Genomic DNA, 18,276 nt, shown 5'->3' with positions numbered 1-18,276 from the left:
AAAACTTCCTTTTTCCTACTACGAAAGTACAGCTGCTGCAAAGTACACAGAGTGCTGTGTGTGTAAGAGGAGAAAAGTACCAAACCTGCTGATGTTAAAACAATTCATAACAGTAGCATGCTTTGGGGTGTATGACTTAAGATACAATTCGGAATATTCTCTGGATGATATAGTTAATTTTAATTGAGGCTAGGATTGTGACTAGTTGCTTGGCCAGAACTCTTTCCTCCCCCCTTCATAATGGACCCTGTTTTTCTGCATAATAATTGAAGTGTTTCTATGTACCCTTTCATATTAAATTACCCCAGATTTTAATATTACTGTGTAAACCTCAAGTTTATTTCCTGAATTCTTTTTAATTTCTGTGTCATAACTGCAAAATTAAACTCAACATTGAGGGCTCCTTAAGGTATTTTAGGATTGGGTATCTAACAAATAGGGGCTTTGCCACAAAACCAGAAATAATAATTTGTTGGCTAAAATATAGCAATGGCATGATGAGGTCATGTCACCTAAAAATAAAGCATGACTTTGAAGATTTCTTATATGACAAATTGTATGTTCAGCATTTATGTAACATTATACACATTGCCTGGAGAAATTGAAAATATCTTCAACTCTGAAAACTAATTAATGAGTAAATGGGAATAGTTTTTGCAGATGACTGACTTCATTCAAATTGCTGATGAAAACCTGATGTTAGAGAATACAAAGTGCATGGCAAAAATTTTTCATCTGTTGTAAAGCTTTGAATATAATACTTGTGTTTTATTGAGAAATTTATTAATCAGTCTTTCTAAAGACAATCTTCTGTAAGCTTGCTCACTGAGATTTTGTATTATTATGTATAATAAACTTAGCAAAACTGCTTAATGGTTTTGAATGAACAATTTGACGTACATTTGTGTTAGATATTCTGAAAAATTAACTGTGTGTAGCAGAATTTGTATACAAAGAATTTAACTACTTAGATGTCCGCTTTAATATGCGTTTGATATATAATTACAGGAACATTCAAATCTTGGGAGCCTAAAATTAGAACTCCCAGCTGCACGCTAGGCTGCAGGTGCACGTGTGCATGACACACTTCCCTTTGGTATCTGCTGCTCAGTATTTATCAGTGGGCACGACACAGAAATTTCCCAAGACTGTTAAATTTTAGAGAACAGGAGATGTAGCGACTGTCAGTGTTGCGTTCTGCATCCTTGCAGAGAGAAGGAGAAAAGACTACAGGAGACTGACAGCGATCATACACTCGTAGCCTGGCAAAAGGACTGGTGTTTGGGTTTGCTGCTTGGGTATGCACGGAGGAGTGTCGCTGCCTGCAGCATGTGGCAAACCTTTTTGCTGGAGGTGGCGGTGCAGGGAATGGGATTTTGGAAATGCAGTGTGGCTGAACCCACGGAAAATGTGAGCTGGGAGAGGTAGGTCCTCCTTCACCCTTTTAGGTTTCACTGGGCAAGATTCCACCTTGAATTTGGGAGAGCAGAATAAAAACTACAGAATTGTAGTTTTGGAAAAATAGACTGTCTTGAGTTTTGAAAGGAGGCTGGATAGAGGAGTCTGCTTTTAGAGGTAGAGCATTCTTGCACTAGTAAAGATGTACGACAGTGATCAAATCTCATAATGCAGCTCCTGTGTCTAGATCAACTAAGTTGTGGGGGGTTTTGGTCTTGAAGTGAATGTCATTTCTCTGAGCCAAAACTTTGAGGTTTGGGTATTCTTAGGACTTTAATAAAATGCTGTGTAATTGCTATATTTGCCAAAGTGGAAAATGCAGTAAAAATTAATCAAGTCTTCAGCTGTGCCTTCCTTGATCCGATCGATCAGCAACTGCACAGTGAAACAAAGTTCATGCACTTGTGCTCAGAACCCAGGGAGAGCTGCACCTTTCAAATGTCTCCTCAAATAGCTGGGCTTTCAAAGCTGTACACGCAAAAAAAAAAAAAGAAGTTACTTTATGTACAGACCAGAGTTGGCAAGGTATTGAAAAAACAGATAGCCTTGCAGAAAATACTTTAGCAATGCTTCCCTCTGAGCCTAAATTAAACAGCTTGAGTATGGGAATGTCCATTTTTTTTGCTTTATTTTGTATTAAAAGGTTCTTTTGTATCTGAGGGAACATTAGCACAAACATTATGGGATAGATTTTTTAAAAAGAAAGTGTTTCTGTATGTAAATTTTATCATTTTATGTTCAGTTTGTTGGATTATGCATATGTTCTTTGCAGGCACAAATTTGTTATGCCTGCACATATGGTTCATAAAATACTTGTGTTCTATTAATACGTAAATGTTCGTTGCTTGAGATTTTGCAGAAAACAGTCGAGTATGTATATTTTACTAGAATCTCTTATTTTGTTTTAAAACTTGTGTAAACCAGAGCATTCTGAATATTATGTGTGTTTAGTTATTTTGCTCACAATATCTGTTTAGGAATATTCTTTTTTATTATCATCTTGCATAGTACATTTTGCCAGTACAATCTGTCAGTAGTTTAATTTCATTTCATTAATTTCATTTCAACATTGATAAGTATACAAAAATACATGTGTGTTCATGAATGAGAAGCACTTGAGTGTTTCTGGAAAATATTTTGGAAAAGTATTGTGTAGAAAATAATATTTTAGTTGCAAAAAGGTAAGTTTTGAGATGCTAACTTAGATCAATCACTTTTTTTAAAGATTCACATCAATTAAAATAAGGGACTATATGATTTAGAGTTGATGGGAGCTGTACTTAGGATAGCCAAGTTAGTTAAGATACCTTGTAGTGCTGTTTGTGCAGAAAGCTCGCTGCCTCAGGCTTACATCTAAGATTCTCCCTGCACCTGAAAATTACTTGTTATTGACACCTAATGTCAGCAATAGATCCAGCAGGTCTCACCCGGTGTGCAGCTTTCTTGGCAGGATTTTAGCTTTTTGGGCTGACTATAAGCTGTTAGTTAGTCTGGTTGTAACCAAGCTCAGCTTTCTACCTGAAATCTGCCCGGGTTTGGGGCAGGCTGTTTGATGTGGTTCTAAATGCTGGTTAGTCACCTTCCTTCTCCCTCCTTGTGCCTCTCTCCACCAAATCACAAGCTCTTAAAAATAGTAATTTGGGAAGTTTTTTCTGCTTTCAGATATTAAAATGACATTCATGTTCTCCACAGGCATAAAGGGTAAAGAAAATAGAAACATTATTATTACTTTAACAGGATCTGACAGTAGTTGGGACAAGTGTTATAAGCAAATTACAGGAGGTGGCACAAAACTTTTTTCCTTCAAGATGTCAACTAGTTTCAAGTTACCGCAGCTGTGGGTTTTTTCCTCCCCTTTTTTGAATTTTTTTCAGATGCTACTGAAGAGCTATGTTATCTTAAAGAAAAGTTCTAATAAAAGCACGCCTTTAAAGAAAGAGATCTACCAGTTAAGTCAAGTTAAAACAAGGTGTACTCACATATTTTTTACCTTAGTATGATCAAGACTAATTCTCTTCTAATGAGAAGAGAAAACACAGCTAGTATGGAGTAAATGTATTCAAGATAGCGCTTGTGGACACTATTTGAACTTCGTTGGTCCACGAAGTAAATAGTTTAAACAATCCAGATTTGGCAATATTTCAAAATTCTGCAATATATTTACAATTTCCTTATATAGTACCTTCAAAACAGTTCCCTGATGTCTTAATGGAAAGCCTAGTAAATTGATAAAAGCTGGTACGTTTACTTAGGGTGGATTTGGATCGGGCCCCAGTAAAAAGAAAAATAAATTCTGTGTTTGGGGAGTTGTAAAGATAATAGTGAGTTATATCTATTGTGAGTGTAAAGCTAATAGTCTAGGGCATCATGTTTTAATGCATCTAATATTAACTATAGTGATTAAAAATATTATGGAAGTATAATCAGGTTGGTGGTGTGCTGAAGGCACGTTATGCTATGCCGTGGGGATCTTTGTAGTCAAAACATTTTACTGTTCACATTGGGTATCAGCATGAAATACCCATTGTCAAATTACACTAAATGGCAAGCAGTACAAACATATTTCTGATAAATCAGATTTGGACTTGTAAAAATGATCTTAATAAGCAGATGCTTATGCTGAGAATGGATAGGGAAGACGTGAGCATTTACAGTGTTCTGGATTAAAAGATTGCTGCAGTACTTTTACATATTCTTGTCACTAACTCTATCAAAGTTTTTTATTCTTTTTACCTTAACTCTGCTAGAGTTTGTTCTTTGCCCTTTCACTTCTGCCCTTGCTAGTTTTGCTTTCTCTTCCTCTGTTTCAGTTTTCACTCTCCTCCTTGTTTTTTCAGTCATGGTGAGCAGGCTTCTGCAAAATAGGAAACTTGTGTTCTGGTCTCTGCAAACAGCCAGGAGTAGGGCTCCTTTTACCCTCTTCCTCTAGAGTTTGCTGTCCTGGAGAGGATTTTTTTTGTGTGTGTGTGATATTTCATTTCATTTCTAGAAGAGCTGCTGTCTTAGATGCTAGGATAGACGGACTGTGAAACGATCCCAGTCTGAAAAGGGACAAGATGATTTGTAGGAAATTTGATAAATTTGTGTGTGGGTGGGTGTGTTTAAAAAATCCCATAAAAAATGCAGTGGAGCTGTGGTAGTCATTGAATCTAGTGGCTCAATAAATGCAAACTATCATCCTGTTCTCTAGCTGTGTGATTTTTAGCCTGTTTTATTTGTTCTGTGGTCCGTGATGTTAAGTAATAGAATTGAGAATACCCAGACACAGTTGCTTTCAATGACCACAAGCATGAGTTTCTGTAGTGTAACTGTCCTTAAAGAGAATGCTGGAAATACTAAGAAATTACTATATGACTTATGTGCTTCTCCATCCCTCTGGAGAAGAGGAGATGGCAGCTCAGTTTCAGAAAGTTTTTCAGAATAGGCAAGCTGAGCTCCGTGTTTCTTGATGTGAGGTATGCCAGATTGTCCATGATTGTTTTTCCTTTTTTATTAGAAAAGATGCTATATTGGTCTTTTCCAAATAAGAAGCATTTTTCTTATTACATACTCAACAAATAATGCGGTTAAGGTATCTCAGAATTGCTTGTAAGGCAGCCTTGTTCTAGTCTTGAAGAGTACAGCAATATATTATTTGAAGTTACCTTTTTAAAAACACTGCAACTAAGTTACAGTTGAAAGGAGAAGTGAATCCTAGAGGTCACAGTGTTCAGAGGTTTCATAATATGGAGGTAGTTTTTCTTTGTGGTGTCAATAGTAACTAGCAGCTCCCATAACAGTATTTGTATGTTGATACCATATAAATACTGCATTTATGGAAAAATAAATGGAAAAGTTTAAGGTCTTGGTTTAAATTTTTAATTTGACCTTGAAAAACATTCCCAGATGGAGAGAGTTAAATGAGCCCGGCTTTGAAAGAGGAACATATGAATCACGGTTGCTAGGCTCTTCCTGGAGAGGCACAGGCTTTACATTTACAGTGAAGTATTTCAAAAAGTAATCTTTAAACGCAGAGGAACAGTGCATTTGAAATGACACTCGTGAAATACTATAAACTTCATTAGACTTTTAAATAGAGAATATGCATGTCACTAAATGAAATAGTATAAACGTTTAGATGTTAGAATATCAACTGCAAGACTTGCGAACTTTCGTAAGTGGTGGAGGGGGGGACAGAAAAATTAGGTGTCCATCTCCTACTGTTGGTACGTACTTCTTATGTAAGTTCTGTTAAACTATTCTGTATATTATTCTCTAACATTTGCATGGTCTAATTTGTCTTGTCATTCTCATAACAGTGCCGCATAGGTGTTTGCCCTGTTGGAACCCAGAAATAAGATTTCTCTAAAACCTGCTCTTGCTCTGCTCAACTAAAATGACGGTGAAGCACATGAAACACGTGGGAGCTTGCCTGCCGAAGGCTGAGGCTCCTGGGTTGGGAAGTGTGGATTCGGGTCTCTTCCAGTTATCTTAGCTGATTTGGTTGGGTCATACTCCTTACAGTTTCGAATTGGTTGTTAAAACTAATGTTCAGGTCTCTGTGCAGCATTGACACTACTTTTTGGCTGCCGGTATCTGGTCTGTGGCCCTTATGGGCTGGCCTCGCGTGTTCGTGCAGTGCTCCGTGTAGTTGGGTTCCAGTCGTCTTTGGGGCCCCATGGCTTACTCTAACCAAAGGATTTGATTGTATCTATTTTAAACAGATGCTTTGATAATATAAAGCTATAGTTTATTTTATCTCATATGAAAAAACAAAAGGAATTGCGTTTAGGACTCTAACCTTCACTGCTCCCTCATTCCGTTTAGGTGCTGCTCTGTTATCAGTGCTGTAGGAGAGTACTGCGGGGGGAGAAGATCTTTTATGTTCATCTGTGTGATCTGGCTGGAGTCTTGCGCGTGACTTCCTTTGAAATCATGGTTGTGATTTTGGGTGTCCAGCAATTTTTTTTTTTTTTTCCCCTTGGTGTCAGCTGGTTTTACTCTTAGAACGGTTCTTTATGAGTTTGTTTATTTCCTGGTGTTTTGGCATCGCTTTCTGTCACTTGGAGCTTTGGTTTTAAAACTCGGAAGGTGTGCTCCACAGTGTAAAGGACGCTCATAAATTATTCAGATTTCTTGGGATCCCCAAACTGAAATAGGAAAATGTTTTTGTTTACATCAGTTTCTGCCAATTTATTTCACTTGTAGTTTAAAATTGCAGCTCTGTATTGCCAGCAAATATTCATAAAAGGGTACTTAAAGTGAGCGTAATATCTCGGACTAGTGCCTTGCAAGAGACAGAGAAGTAGGCAATCCTTTCCTCCTGTTAATGATTTCCCCCCTGCATTCTGTACAAGCTGGTGTAAAGTCTGTGAATCCAGTGTTGTCTGAAAGGTACGGTTATGAGAACAGGTTACAGGGTGTGGATTTACAGTTCGTTAGACATTGTACAGTAGTAGCCTGTCTGTGTGCTATTAACAGTGTAAATAGCAGGCAGTGCGCGCTGTTATTGTCCCATTCATCGTGGTGTATTAGTAGTCAAATGGAAGTGACCCTGGAATATTTGCTTGCCGCGTGGAAACTTTTTTTATGCAGGCATACCCAAAGAGCTCCTGCATGAAATATTAGCAATGACGTTTAAGTTTATACTTTTCTCCTTAACTAGCTTAATATTACATCACAGAAAGTAGATAGTGAAAAATAGAAGTTTATTATTCCTATTTGATTTTTCTCTCCAGCATATATTTACTCAGTTTTGCCTAGTTTGCACTGTTAGGTGTGCCTGAGGTCTTAATACTTTTTTAAAAATAAATATCATATAAATAAATAAACAAGAGTCAGTCCTTAATGAAGTGCAAATCAGTTTATAATTTATTTATTTCATGTAACATCAGTTGCAACAAACTGCCTGTGATTTAGATAAGTGTAGCCCTGATCTATCACAGCCACATCAGATGTCCGTGGTCATTGTATTTGCATCCAACTACAAAATCCAGTTGCAGCTGTTATTGCAGGTATCATGCTTAATGTAGCACTAACAAGGTTTTTGGAAGACCTGTCATAGACCTTATTTTGTAAAGAAAGGTAATTAGTTTTTTATGATAAAGATACTTACTATAGAGGGACCCTTAATTCTGGAAGCTGTTTGGTGTGGATACGTTCTTTTGTCTGCGAGAAACGAAGTGAAGTTCATGAGGCTCTACAGGGCTGACAGCATCACCCTGCCAGCGGTTACCTTGGCACATTTGCTCTTAAAATGCAGCCCACTCAATTTATTTCGTAATTGGTGTTCTGCTAATGAACAAAATCATGGGTGGTGTTAAAAATACACCTAGGTAAATTAGTAGCTTTAAAACAAAACTCTGGGGTCCGTTCTAGCACAGAGGTAAATAAGTTTAACATCGTAATTAAGTTACTGTTAAGATAAATCTATTACTTTTTTTTTTAAGAAAATAAGTTTTCTTATATCAGTTTTAAACCTTTAAATAGTATTATAGATCCCTTAGCCATGTGTTTGGCGATAATGAATTTATACTATTATGTTTGCAGTTTCCTATTTTTTGTCTTCTAATGATTGAATAACATTTTTAGTTCTATAAATGTAATATACCTTTGAGTTGTGTAGTAAATGTTGTATTTAATGCTCCAGTAGAGTCTGAATGCAGTTTTAACTGTTAAACTATGTTCTTAAGAAACTGTATTCTTAAAAACAAAATTGTAGAAACTAATTTTATTAGTAAAAGTCTGCAAGTATGTGTGTTATCTCTGAAATCCACACATGCTCTGACATACTGTTATCTCTATTTTTCTCTCTTATATAGCTGTTACACAGATCTCTGGCAGCAGATGGCTGGACTATAATGCACTGTTAAACAAATAAAACCATTAGGCATGTAATACTGCCTGGTAAACGACTGTGTGTTTAAAATGGTTTAAAAAATTAAATAGGAAATAAAGTTCATTTTTAAATTCATTTAATGAAATTGGAATAAAATCCAAACCCCTTTCAGAATACATAAACTATCCCCTCTTATGTTGTGGTTGTCATTTGAAGTCAGTCTTTTTTTATTACATTCTTGCATCTGGTATAAGATAATCAGTCCTAAATCAGTTTTCTAATAGATGTTTTCTAGACATAATCGCTCATTTTACATTTATCTTTGTAGGAAGATTTTTTGCTTTTGTAATACTCCAGCACGAAATTATCTATTGCATTATATGCTCTTTTTTCCTCATTTTCAAATTTGATACAAATGTATTAAAATTATGATTCAACACTAGTGTCATGGCTCTGTAATTAAACTGTTTTTCAATAATTGTCAGCAGCTGAGAGATGCCATTTTGTCTTTTTGTTTTTAGATATGCCAATATTTGGTCTTTGCCCGGCTCATGATGATTTCTATTTGGTGATGTGTAACCACTGTAATCAGGTCGTAAAACCACAGGCATTTCAATCACATTATGGTAAGTGCTTAACTATTTTTAATAATTAAGGGTGAGGTTAAATCAGGATTAAGCCTGGCAATTTTTTTTTTTAAATTGATGGTACATAGATCATTACATTATAAATAATGTCAAAGAATATAACCTGTGTTTAACCATTTTATATACATTGTAATGCAGTTACATAAAGATCTTGTTCCTTTTAATTTTTTAATGCCTTCTTGAAATGCTGCATACATACAGTTCAATTCTGAAATAACAGATATATAGTGTATTTCACAGACAGTATGTGTAGTGTGTTTGTGTATGTGTGTGTGTCATTTCTCCTTGTGTATTTATACAGATTATTTTTACACTGGTTCTGTTACAGTGTGAACCGTGAACTTCAGCTAAAAGCCAAACTTAGAAATTTTGTTGTAAAACATAGTATGCTTCCACCAGCCACTAAGCTTGCTTATTTATTTTCAGAAGTATTAATTTGTATTTGTTTTACTGGTCTGATGGTTTTGTATATAAACTATGCTAGGAAGCTCTTGTTGTGTTGGTTGGTGTTAGCCAGCGTTTATAGAGGACTGAGAAAATGTGAAGTGCTACGCAAGTTCAAGTGCTCAGTTACTTCCTACAAACCGAACTGGGGGAGGTTGGCAGTTCTTCTTTCTCATACTCCTCTCAAGACTAGAAATTAATCTCAAACAATTTCATGCTAATATTTGGATAGGAGGTTTTGGGCATTCAGCTTTTTGTTTCTTGAGAAATTCAGGAAATGTTTTCTAACCAAATGCTAATAAAAAAAGACAGGCAGGGCATCTTCTGAACTACTCCTTCTTCCTTCTCTGTGTGCGTATTTGTGTGTTCCCTTTTTTCCTAGCCCAGTGCACCTACTGATTGCATCGGTGCTTAAAAGAATAGAAAATGCTGGATACAGGTGGGGAGGCTCTTCTAGTGTTGAGAACAAAGGATAACTTGTATTGCATCTTAAATACTCTGGCCCCTTGGCAAGAAGTGGCATACTTGCTTCTGCTGCTTCCCAGAGACTAGGAAAGGGTCTTCCTACGCTGTGCAGAGGGTGAACTTCTTATGTTTTCCACCTCTCACTTGGGAATTTTCATGTTATAATGCCGTATGAATTATACCCCTACCCTTGCTGCTGGATTGTTGCAGCCACGTCGCACAGAATGTCTTGGAGAAGAATCTGATAGGTCTTGTGACATAATTCTTACTAGTTTGGTGGTTGTTCTGTGGATGGCAGCAGTAATAGAATTTTTAAAAACTCCACAGTTTTGTGGAGGTAAGTCTCCAGAGGTTTAGGGAGCCAGAAGAACAGAGTGGCATCAGCTTTTCTTACTCTGGTTGCCTTTGTATCAGCTGAGAGCCAGTCTACCTCTTGCCAGCCTGATTCCTCACCTGTTGCTGAATATCAGGTTGGGATGTCCAATAAGTCCTCCTAAAACATCATATTAAATTGATTCTGACAGTTAAAAATAAATTTATGTGGGAGGATTGGATGGTTCCTAGTTCCAAGTGTTGGCATGTTGAATCTTCCATCTTGAGGTCAGTTATATGGAACTGGCTCAGGTTGGTAGTGATGGACAGCTGCGGGTATCTGCAGACACTTTGGGTTGTCTTTGTGCAAGGAGCAGGTGATCTCCAAATACCATCTGACAAACGGGTATCTGTACTGTAGGAACCAGTATTGTAGTTGTTGGCATGACAGCCTTGTGGGCAGATTGAAGAAGCAGTTCAAGACCTGAATAGGTACGGCCTTGCTGCTTGGCCATGGACATGAAAACGTGGGGTGTTGTAATGCTGCTTGTACCAGTCTTAAACTTGTTAGGAGAAGTCAAGTCAAACTCTTCTGTAAGCACTACCTCCAATTTAAAAGGAACAGAGTGAAGAGGGAACTACAAAATGAAGGTATGGAAAATATTTAAAAAAAAAAAAAAGAATAAATACTAATGTGATGTTCCCATTCTGTATCACACTGTAGGAGCATGATCTCTAAACATGAAACTTTCTCTAATGTAAGCCTTACATCAATGGCAGACTGATACACTGAGAGAAATGTAGGAGGGGATGGAAATGATGAGGTTATTATTAGTATTTCTTAAGCCCATTCTGAACAATGAAGACGCTCACAAGGGCTGCGGCATGCGGAGGAAACAGGCGGGGCCATTCTGATGAGAAAAACAGGCTTGGGTGGGGTGAACGTCATTAAATGACCTTAGTTTGCCAAACTAATAGCCTCAGAAAGGTAAGAAGGCTGACTGGGTGATTTTGTGTAGAGCTAGTGCTCTCCTCGCTTCTTATCAGCCTTCATGTTCTTGAAATCCTTATGCAGTTCTCTCTCATTTTAGCAAATTGAATGTGAAAGCTGATAAATATGGCAGATGATTGATTACCAGGCAATGGTGTATTTTTATTTTTAACACGGTGTTTTTATTTTTAACACTGCATACTTCAGGAGAAAGAAATTGCTGAAGTCCTCAAAATATACAGTTCTTCTAAAGCAAAAAGTATGCTGTCGTGATAACAAGAAAATAAAACACTCTGGATTCGTTAATTTGTGGCATTGTTTCAGGGATTGATAAAGGAGAAATTACTTCAAGTTCTGAAAAATTACAGTGCATCAATGAAACCGTACCTTTGTGATGTTTTTAGATTTTTTTTTTTTAAAGTTAATTTTAATTGTTACCAGAGAAGTAGTGATCTCTTAAAATATTTTACAACCTGTGGTGGTATGTGTCGCTTGTACTTGGTGTTCTTTGAAATTCGTCACATGGGATTTTGTTTTCTGAAGTAGAATATGCTCTTTTAAAATGTCACTTTTGTCAAAGGAAGGCTAAACAAACTATTAGCTAAACCTAATGAGCTAATTAATTTCTTCCAAAGCATATTTGTGATAAACTACTTAACTCAGTAGGCTGAAAGTGCATTGCAGGGCACATGCTGGCTCTTTTCCCTGGACCACAAGTAGTCAGAAACAAGTTAAATGTAACCTTGTTCATCAGAATATTTGATCTTTTAAGTAAAACACTTTATTGATACAAATCACAGATTTCTGTACGTAACTTTTATATTTCTGTATGACAGTTTTATATTTCATGGGTTTGACTAGAAGAGATACTAATTCAAAATTCTACTTTTTGAGGCAATCTAAGCATGCATTTGGAGTATGAATTGCCATTTTAATAATTTATTCTATACGGTTGGTATATAGACTGTCATTGATTTGTAAAATTCGGTGATGTATTTGGTATGCACAACACCACGTGTGGATTAGATTTTCAAAAGCAATCTAATGTATTGAGACATCTGAAGTCTGCTTGTGGTATTTCTTTAGCCTGTGTACAGCAGCTGACTGTCAGTACACTCAAATGGTTTTACCCCCTTGGCGTAGGGCAGCAGCGATGCTGGGGATCTGGTGGGGCAGGAGCAGGCCGGCCAGCCAGCCAAGGAGAAGTTGTTTCAAGACAAATCCTCTGTTCTCTCGGATCTCAGCTGCTTCATTTGTGGGGCTGGACAAGGGATTTAAGTTCTTTATTGCTAATATCCTTGCTGCTGCTGCTTTTTGAATGGTTACGCTTTCGTGGTATCGACATCTTCCTTGGATGGCTCAAGATCAGTTTGGAGCTGAAAGATGGAAAAAAGGTATAACGTTTAGGTGTTCAGTCCTGTGGGTGAAGCACCTGAGATAGCTTATCATGATGACCTATTCTGAGAAAACACAGTATTTGATCGTGTGCCAGCCTCCCCAACTTCCATACTACACAGACCCTCCCCCTGTACTTAAATCAGGTATGTTTTTTAAGTCCCTGCACAATTTCCTCTCTTAAAATATAAATTCTTACAGTAAAAATTACTTTGCGCTCTGTCAAATTGCTAACCGTCACGTTCCTCAAGAATGCCCCCTTGGCAGACAGCAGGACGTTCCTGTATCACTTGTATTTCTTCTGTCTCCTTCCCATGAAAACGTGCTAGATACAGTTTCTGTGCTGCACTGAAAGGTTGCTCTTTGAGGAAGCCACTGTGACAGTTATTTCAGGTTGTTCGTGGAAACCCTGAAGTGACGTGGTTTTCGGGCCGCATGACCTTTCATTGGTGTTTCAGCCGTTCCACGGGTTTATCACATCTCCCTGTGGTTATCAGCCTCCTGTCTGAGGAGAGCTGCTTCTCTGCACCATCTGGGCTGCTTTGTGGCTCAGAGATGATAGCGCAGCAGAGTGGAAGTAGCATCAGTGTAGAGATGTGGGGTTTTTTTCCTTCTAATTTTTCATAGGTTTATTGCACAATTGTTTCCTCTGTGCCTTAGTCTCCGTAAATATAAAGTGGAGTTAAGCTTTCAGCAAGAATAATGAAGGCTACCTTTGAAACTTAAACTGAGAGTGCTTGTGAGTCATGTAGTAATTGTGAAAACCATTAATACAGTACATATTGGAAACACATGATAATAGTGTGTCGGGCTGTTGAGTCATTAAAAAGCTATGCCCAGTGTTTTGATTAACTTCCACCGGTTTGGCATGTGGTGGCAAAGGCGAGCGATACTGTGAGCTCTGCTTGCTGTTGCTCTGAGTGCTGGTGGGGAATCACTTAAGCATTTCAGTTTCCGATCAGTGCATGTCTAAACTTGAAGCATTAGGATTCAGAACTGGGATGATACTACAGACTTGTCCACCTTCCGTGATTTCTAGGAGGTCATGGATTTGAATAGAGAAGGTCATCACACAACCTTATACGCAGGCTGGGGAGACTCAGAGGGCAGATCCTGGCAGCAGAGGGATGTTCACCTGTGTTACTTAGTTGGGTCCATCCCGCAAGTCAGTGTGACGTCTCTTGTGAATCTCCTTCGTCTAACTGTATAACCGTGCTCCTTCCTCCCTCAGGTCTCACACCCCCATTAGTTAGCAGGTTTACTACTTGGGCTGGTCATAAGGGGGTTTTGGTGTTGGTGTTAAGTGCTTGGATTGGGAGAGAACATGTGATACTTGTTGTGATTTTAATTGGGATAAATGATCTGTTAACTATCCCTGCCAATATGCTGTTGTATTTCAGATGTTATATCATATGTAACTTAAGTATTACAGTCCCTGCAGCATTAGGTATTTGGGTTCTTCTGACATACTGTGGATTGAATATAAATTTGTCCTACCATCTTTATTACCTCAAATTTGGCAGCAACTAAGTGTTCTGAAAAATCTGACATCAGTATTTAATATTTTTAAGTTTTATTTTTTGAAGTTCTGCAGAAGTTACTTGTTTAGAATAAAGTGTTTAGCATGGATTACAAAGTCAAAGTGTCTGTACAAGACAGCATTTGAAGCAGATAGGAAAAGAAAGGAATGTACCGGCTATTGTTCCAAAGCCATTGGACCTGAGGATTGTTGGGGGGTGGGTGGGGTGAGTGGGTTGTTGTTTGGTGGGGTTTTTCTTGTTTTGTGGGTTTTTGGGTTTTGCTTTTTTCCTCGTAGGAGATTGCCTGAGCTCATCTGCATTTGGGAGCAATAGGCCTTCATTATGGCCCCCATACGTTTTGCAGCAAGCAATTTGTTTCAGTAATTAAGTGTCCACTGTTCGCTAAAGTAGTATGACAACGTTTTTTTATAAATTGTAGGAATTTTCTTGGGTATCAGTAATCTTCTGTAGTAGTCTAATAACCAAAATAAAACTTGACTATTATGTAGTGTGTCACAGATGTGCTGGCGTAATCTGCCAAGCATATTGCCAAGTGTGCACAGGTGGCATTTGGCATGTTATAGCTTGAGTTAATGTATATGATTTAACAAATTATCGTTGGCAGCTTCAGCAGCTTCTGTTTAAATACACAGTCCTCTCACAGTAGTTCGCACAGTCCAGATTCCAGCAGTTGGATCTTAGTGTCTGGGTCCAGCAACAACTAGTTTAATTTCTTTTTGGCAGAGATTTGAGAAATTCTGTAGCTTTTGCAAGAATCATCTTGGCATATTCCCAGAATGGAATGGGCTCAGAGGTCAGTACAGAATTCACTTCAGAAAACAACATTTCAGCTGATTATTTAGTTATTTTTAAATAATGCATCGCTAAATAAGAAAGTGACCACCTGGAAAGAAACTCTGTAAATATATTTCGGGCTTTGAAATGCATACCCCAAAGCCATTAGCTGAATACCAAATGTGCTAGTTGGGATTTATAGTCACAAACAAGTTCTGCCATGCAGATTTTAAGGAGTGATGAAGTTAGGCACTGCGGTTAATTGTAACATCGCGAATGCTTCACGTGCAGAAAGTTATTTTTGTAAGCGTCATGGCTGTGGTGCTTGTTCATTACATGAAAGCATAGGGAGTCTGTTTGAGAAGTTGATGGCAGTTTTCTAGTAAAACTTCCTCCTTTTTCATGGGTACATGGATTTGTCAAGCTGTGGTTGAAGGCATAAAGCAATTTTAAGTATCAGCTATCAAAAAAAAGGTGAGGTTCAGCTTCAGATTTAAAAAGGAAATTCAGTGTACTGCTTGCCACGTAACTCATGTTACTCTACCTACACCATGTGTGTGCTAAAATATTACAAACTCTAAGATGCTTTGATGTGCTTTTGGCTTTTCTTACCTTTTGTTAGCGTGAATTGAATTTCATGTTATTCTGCCATAGCAGAAGACCTACATGTAGAAATCCTTTTTTTATTATTAGCTTGGTTTATTATTAGCTGGATAGAGAATATCTTTTTTTTTTTATTCCACTCTTACTAACATGTTGAAGTATTTTGAAACCAGGCTGATATACAAAATTATACAAGGGTTCCATGAAAACCCTTTTCTTTTATGGTGATCTCCTTGCTAGGTATTTGGAGACTGGGACCAACTGCTCCCTTTTCAAAGTAAACACTGACAGGGGAAGAACAAGTGGAAAGAAAGAAAGAAAACAAAGATATTTATCATTGTGGGAAAAGAGGAAGCAGTGCCGCATTCACTGTCACTTACAGAAATAGTTGCTCAGCAAGGGGGAGAAAGTGTATTAATCAATAGATGTGAGTAAGATCTAAAAAGAACAAGTAGTTCTAATAAAAAGTAGCTGTTGAGTATATTTGACTACCGCTTCACTTTGGAAGAAGGCAGCTGGAATAGTCGCAACAGAGCTACGATTAAAAATGATTGACAATGAGAGAGTTAACCCATCTCAAAGTCACTGTTAAGTTTCACCATTCAAAATCCATTTTGAGTGATGAAACGGCACATGGAGCAGAACGCAGCTCTCGTAACCATCATTTCAGATTTTCTGCGGGTTCGGGGAAGGCCGTTCTACGTGCTCCACATCCTTGGAAGGTTTCCTTCGCAGCTAAAAGGGCTCTTTCTAATGCCTAGGCCACTCCTGCAGGCTGGAGCTCGGCCAGAGGAGGTGGCACGCATTGCGAGGGCAGGCCACGGGCACGCAGGGCCTGGCACGCAGCCTGAAGCTGAGTGCAGAAGAATGAAGCTGCAACCTGTTTAAGAGCTGGGGAGGTGGGAGAAGCCTGAATCAGAGTGTTAAAAAAAAAAAAAAAAAAAAAAAAGGCAGGATTTCTGCTGTCGTGGGGGAGAGCTGGGAACATGTCAGAGCCATCAAGATGTGAACTTGGTGTTGGAGGGTGGGGTTAGAAGTAGTTCAATTCTAAAAGCTAACCACATGCAGATCAATTATTTATAAGGACTTCCTCATTTATTCTGGGGGGAGAAATATGTGTTCTCATGAACTGTGTGGATTGTTCCAAGAACTGCAAACCTCAGACAAACACCACAGTGCTTTGTGATTCCAGGGAGAAATTTTCTGGGAAGCTTGTAAAATAATGTTGAGTATTGAACCATTATGAAGAAAAGAGTTTGGGTTGTTTTTTGTTGGTGTTTTTGTGATGGTGGGTTTTTTTTTTTTATGGAAGCAGATAGTTTCAAGTTGCACACACCGTACCCTCTGATCCTATCAGCCAACTCTCAAACTGCTGCTGCATTTGGGAGAGAGAGGATTTGCACATCGTCTCTTTTTCTCTGTGAGCACAGCTACAAAGAGAAGATAGGAAATCTGAGCAGTAACCATCAATTACATTAATTTTTTTTTTTTTGCCAAGGTACTGCTGGTCCCAGCGCAGAGCTGTGCAGTGCCCGGCTGGGGCAGCAGCGGCCAGCTAGTGTGGGCAGGAGGACGGCAACTTTGGCAGGGCTGGTTCAGCACAGCTAGAATTAAGTGGTTTGCAGTCTGGGTGGGTGTGTGTCTGAGGAGGGGGGAGAGGACATGGGGGGGGGAATAGCTAAAAAAGGGAAATGGAAAACAAAGAACTTAAGTAAAATATATATAAAAAGAAATAGATGAAGGCAATAAGGAGGAAGCTAAATAAGGAAAGTAGGAGAAAATGACCTTGCAGGAGGGAGAATGAAGTAGGTACGCGCTGGTGTTATTACTCTGTATTGAGGGGGAAAACTGAAAGAGAGGAGGAGAGGTTTAACAGGGCAAAACAAACAAAAGCTTTTTCACTAGTTTTTCCTCTCTTAATGTTTTGCCAGCTATGCTATTAGTGTGGTTTGTGTAACATCATGGCGTTCTTAGGTTTTGCACGTTTTGGGGGAGGGAAGGGAGGAACAACAGCATGTCCTACTTGAGACACCTCTCCCAGCTTTATCAGGCACTGATAGTCAAGGAAAGAGATTAATTTATGCATGTGAGTGCACTTATTAATAGGTCATCTTCTGTTTGTTTTCCTGTACATCCCTTTTACTGTTTCTTTCTGGACTTCTTTAGTTTATGTAAAAATTTCTCACTTTCAGTACTCTAAATAGTTTTGGGATTTTTTTTTTAAGAGAGTAGGAGGTGCATAGAATGTACTTATAGCTTTTGCAGGAAGTTGAATGCCCACCACTTCTCCACAAGTGGAGAGGAAAGGAGGCAGTATATTAGATGGAAGAAAGTTACCCACGCTGGACCTACATAAAAGTTGTGTTTTGTAGGAACTTCTTCATCTGCTGCCTCAGGAGAAATAAGCAGTGTTCTGAAAACTCTATTCTTACCTACAGCACTAGTACACCCAATGGTAATCATTGGTCACGCTTTCCGAAAAGCTTGAGACAATATTATTCTTATCAAATTAAAAGGAATCTGTAACACCTTGTTTTTAGGCACAGCTACAAAGTAGATAGCCTGCTACCTACATTGCTTAGGCATTATGTCAGGTAATTTTAACCTGATAGTTATTTACTCATTTTTGATCATCAGTTTGCTGCCTTTTTAAAAACAAACTTCCAGGTATTGACATGATACTGTTTTGTTGGTTTTTATTTTTTCTTCCAGGCAATAAGATACACTTAAAATCTAACATTTGATACACATAAAGTCTAGAAACTGTGTTTTTAAGATATTGCCAGAAGAGGGAGTGTATAACACTTTGTATACAGTGAAACCTGTAAG

General features: G+C 38.1%; 1 protein-coding gene across 13 annotated transcripts in view; it reads left to right on the top strand.

The window, feature by feature from the left end:
* ATXN7 (ataxin 7) overlaps window positions 1–18,276 on the top strand; it is a 92,371-nt gene that overhangs the window by 40,967 nt on the left and 33,128 nt on the right. For 10 of the 13 annotated variants that reach the window (XM_054837749.1, XM_054837746.1, XM_054837748.1 and 7 more), the window contains one exon: window positions 8,797–8,901. The exons of 1 other annotated variant lie outside the window; for it this stretch is intronic. In XM_054837749.1, the coding sequence (XP_054693724.1) occupies window positions 8,797–8,901 (105 nt within the window). Of the gene's footprint in view, window positions 1–1,206; window positions 1,425–5,638; window positions 5,679–8,796; window positions 8,902–18,276 lie in introns of those variants that run through there. 2 more of the 13 variants (XM_054837754.1, XM_054837756.1) reach the window with 2 other exon arrangements.

This window comes from Grus americana, chromosome 11, assembly GCF_028858705.1.
Source record: "Grus americana isolate bGruAme1 chromosome 11, bGruAme1.mat, whole genome shotgun sequence".
Lineage (NCBI taxonomy): Eukaryota > Metazoa > Chordata > Aves > Gruiformes > Gruidae > Grus > Grus americana.
Note: the sequence above shows the minus strand (reverse complement) of the source record. Positions and strands in the feature narration are given on the sequence as shown.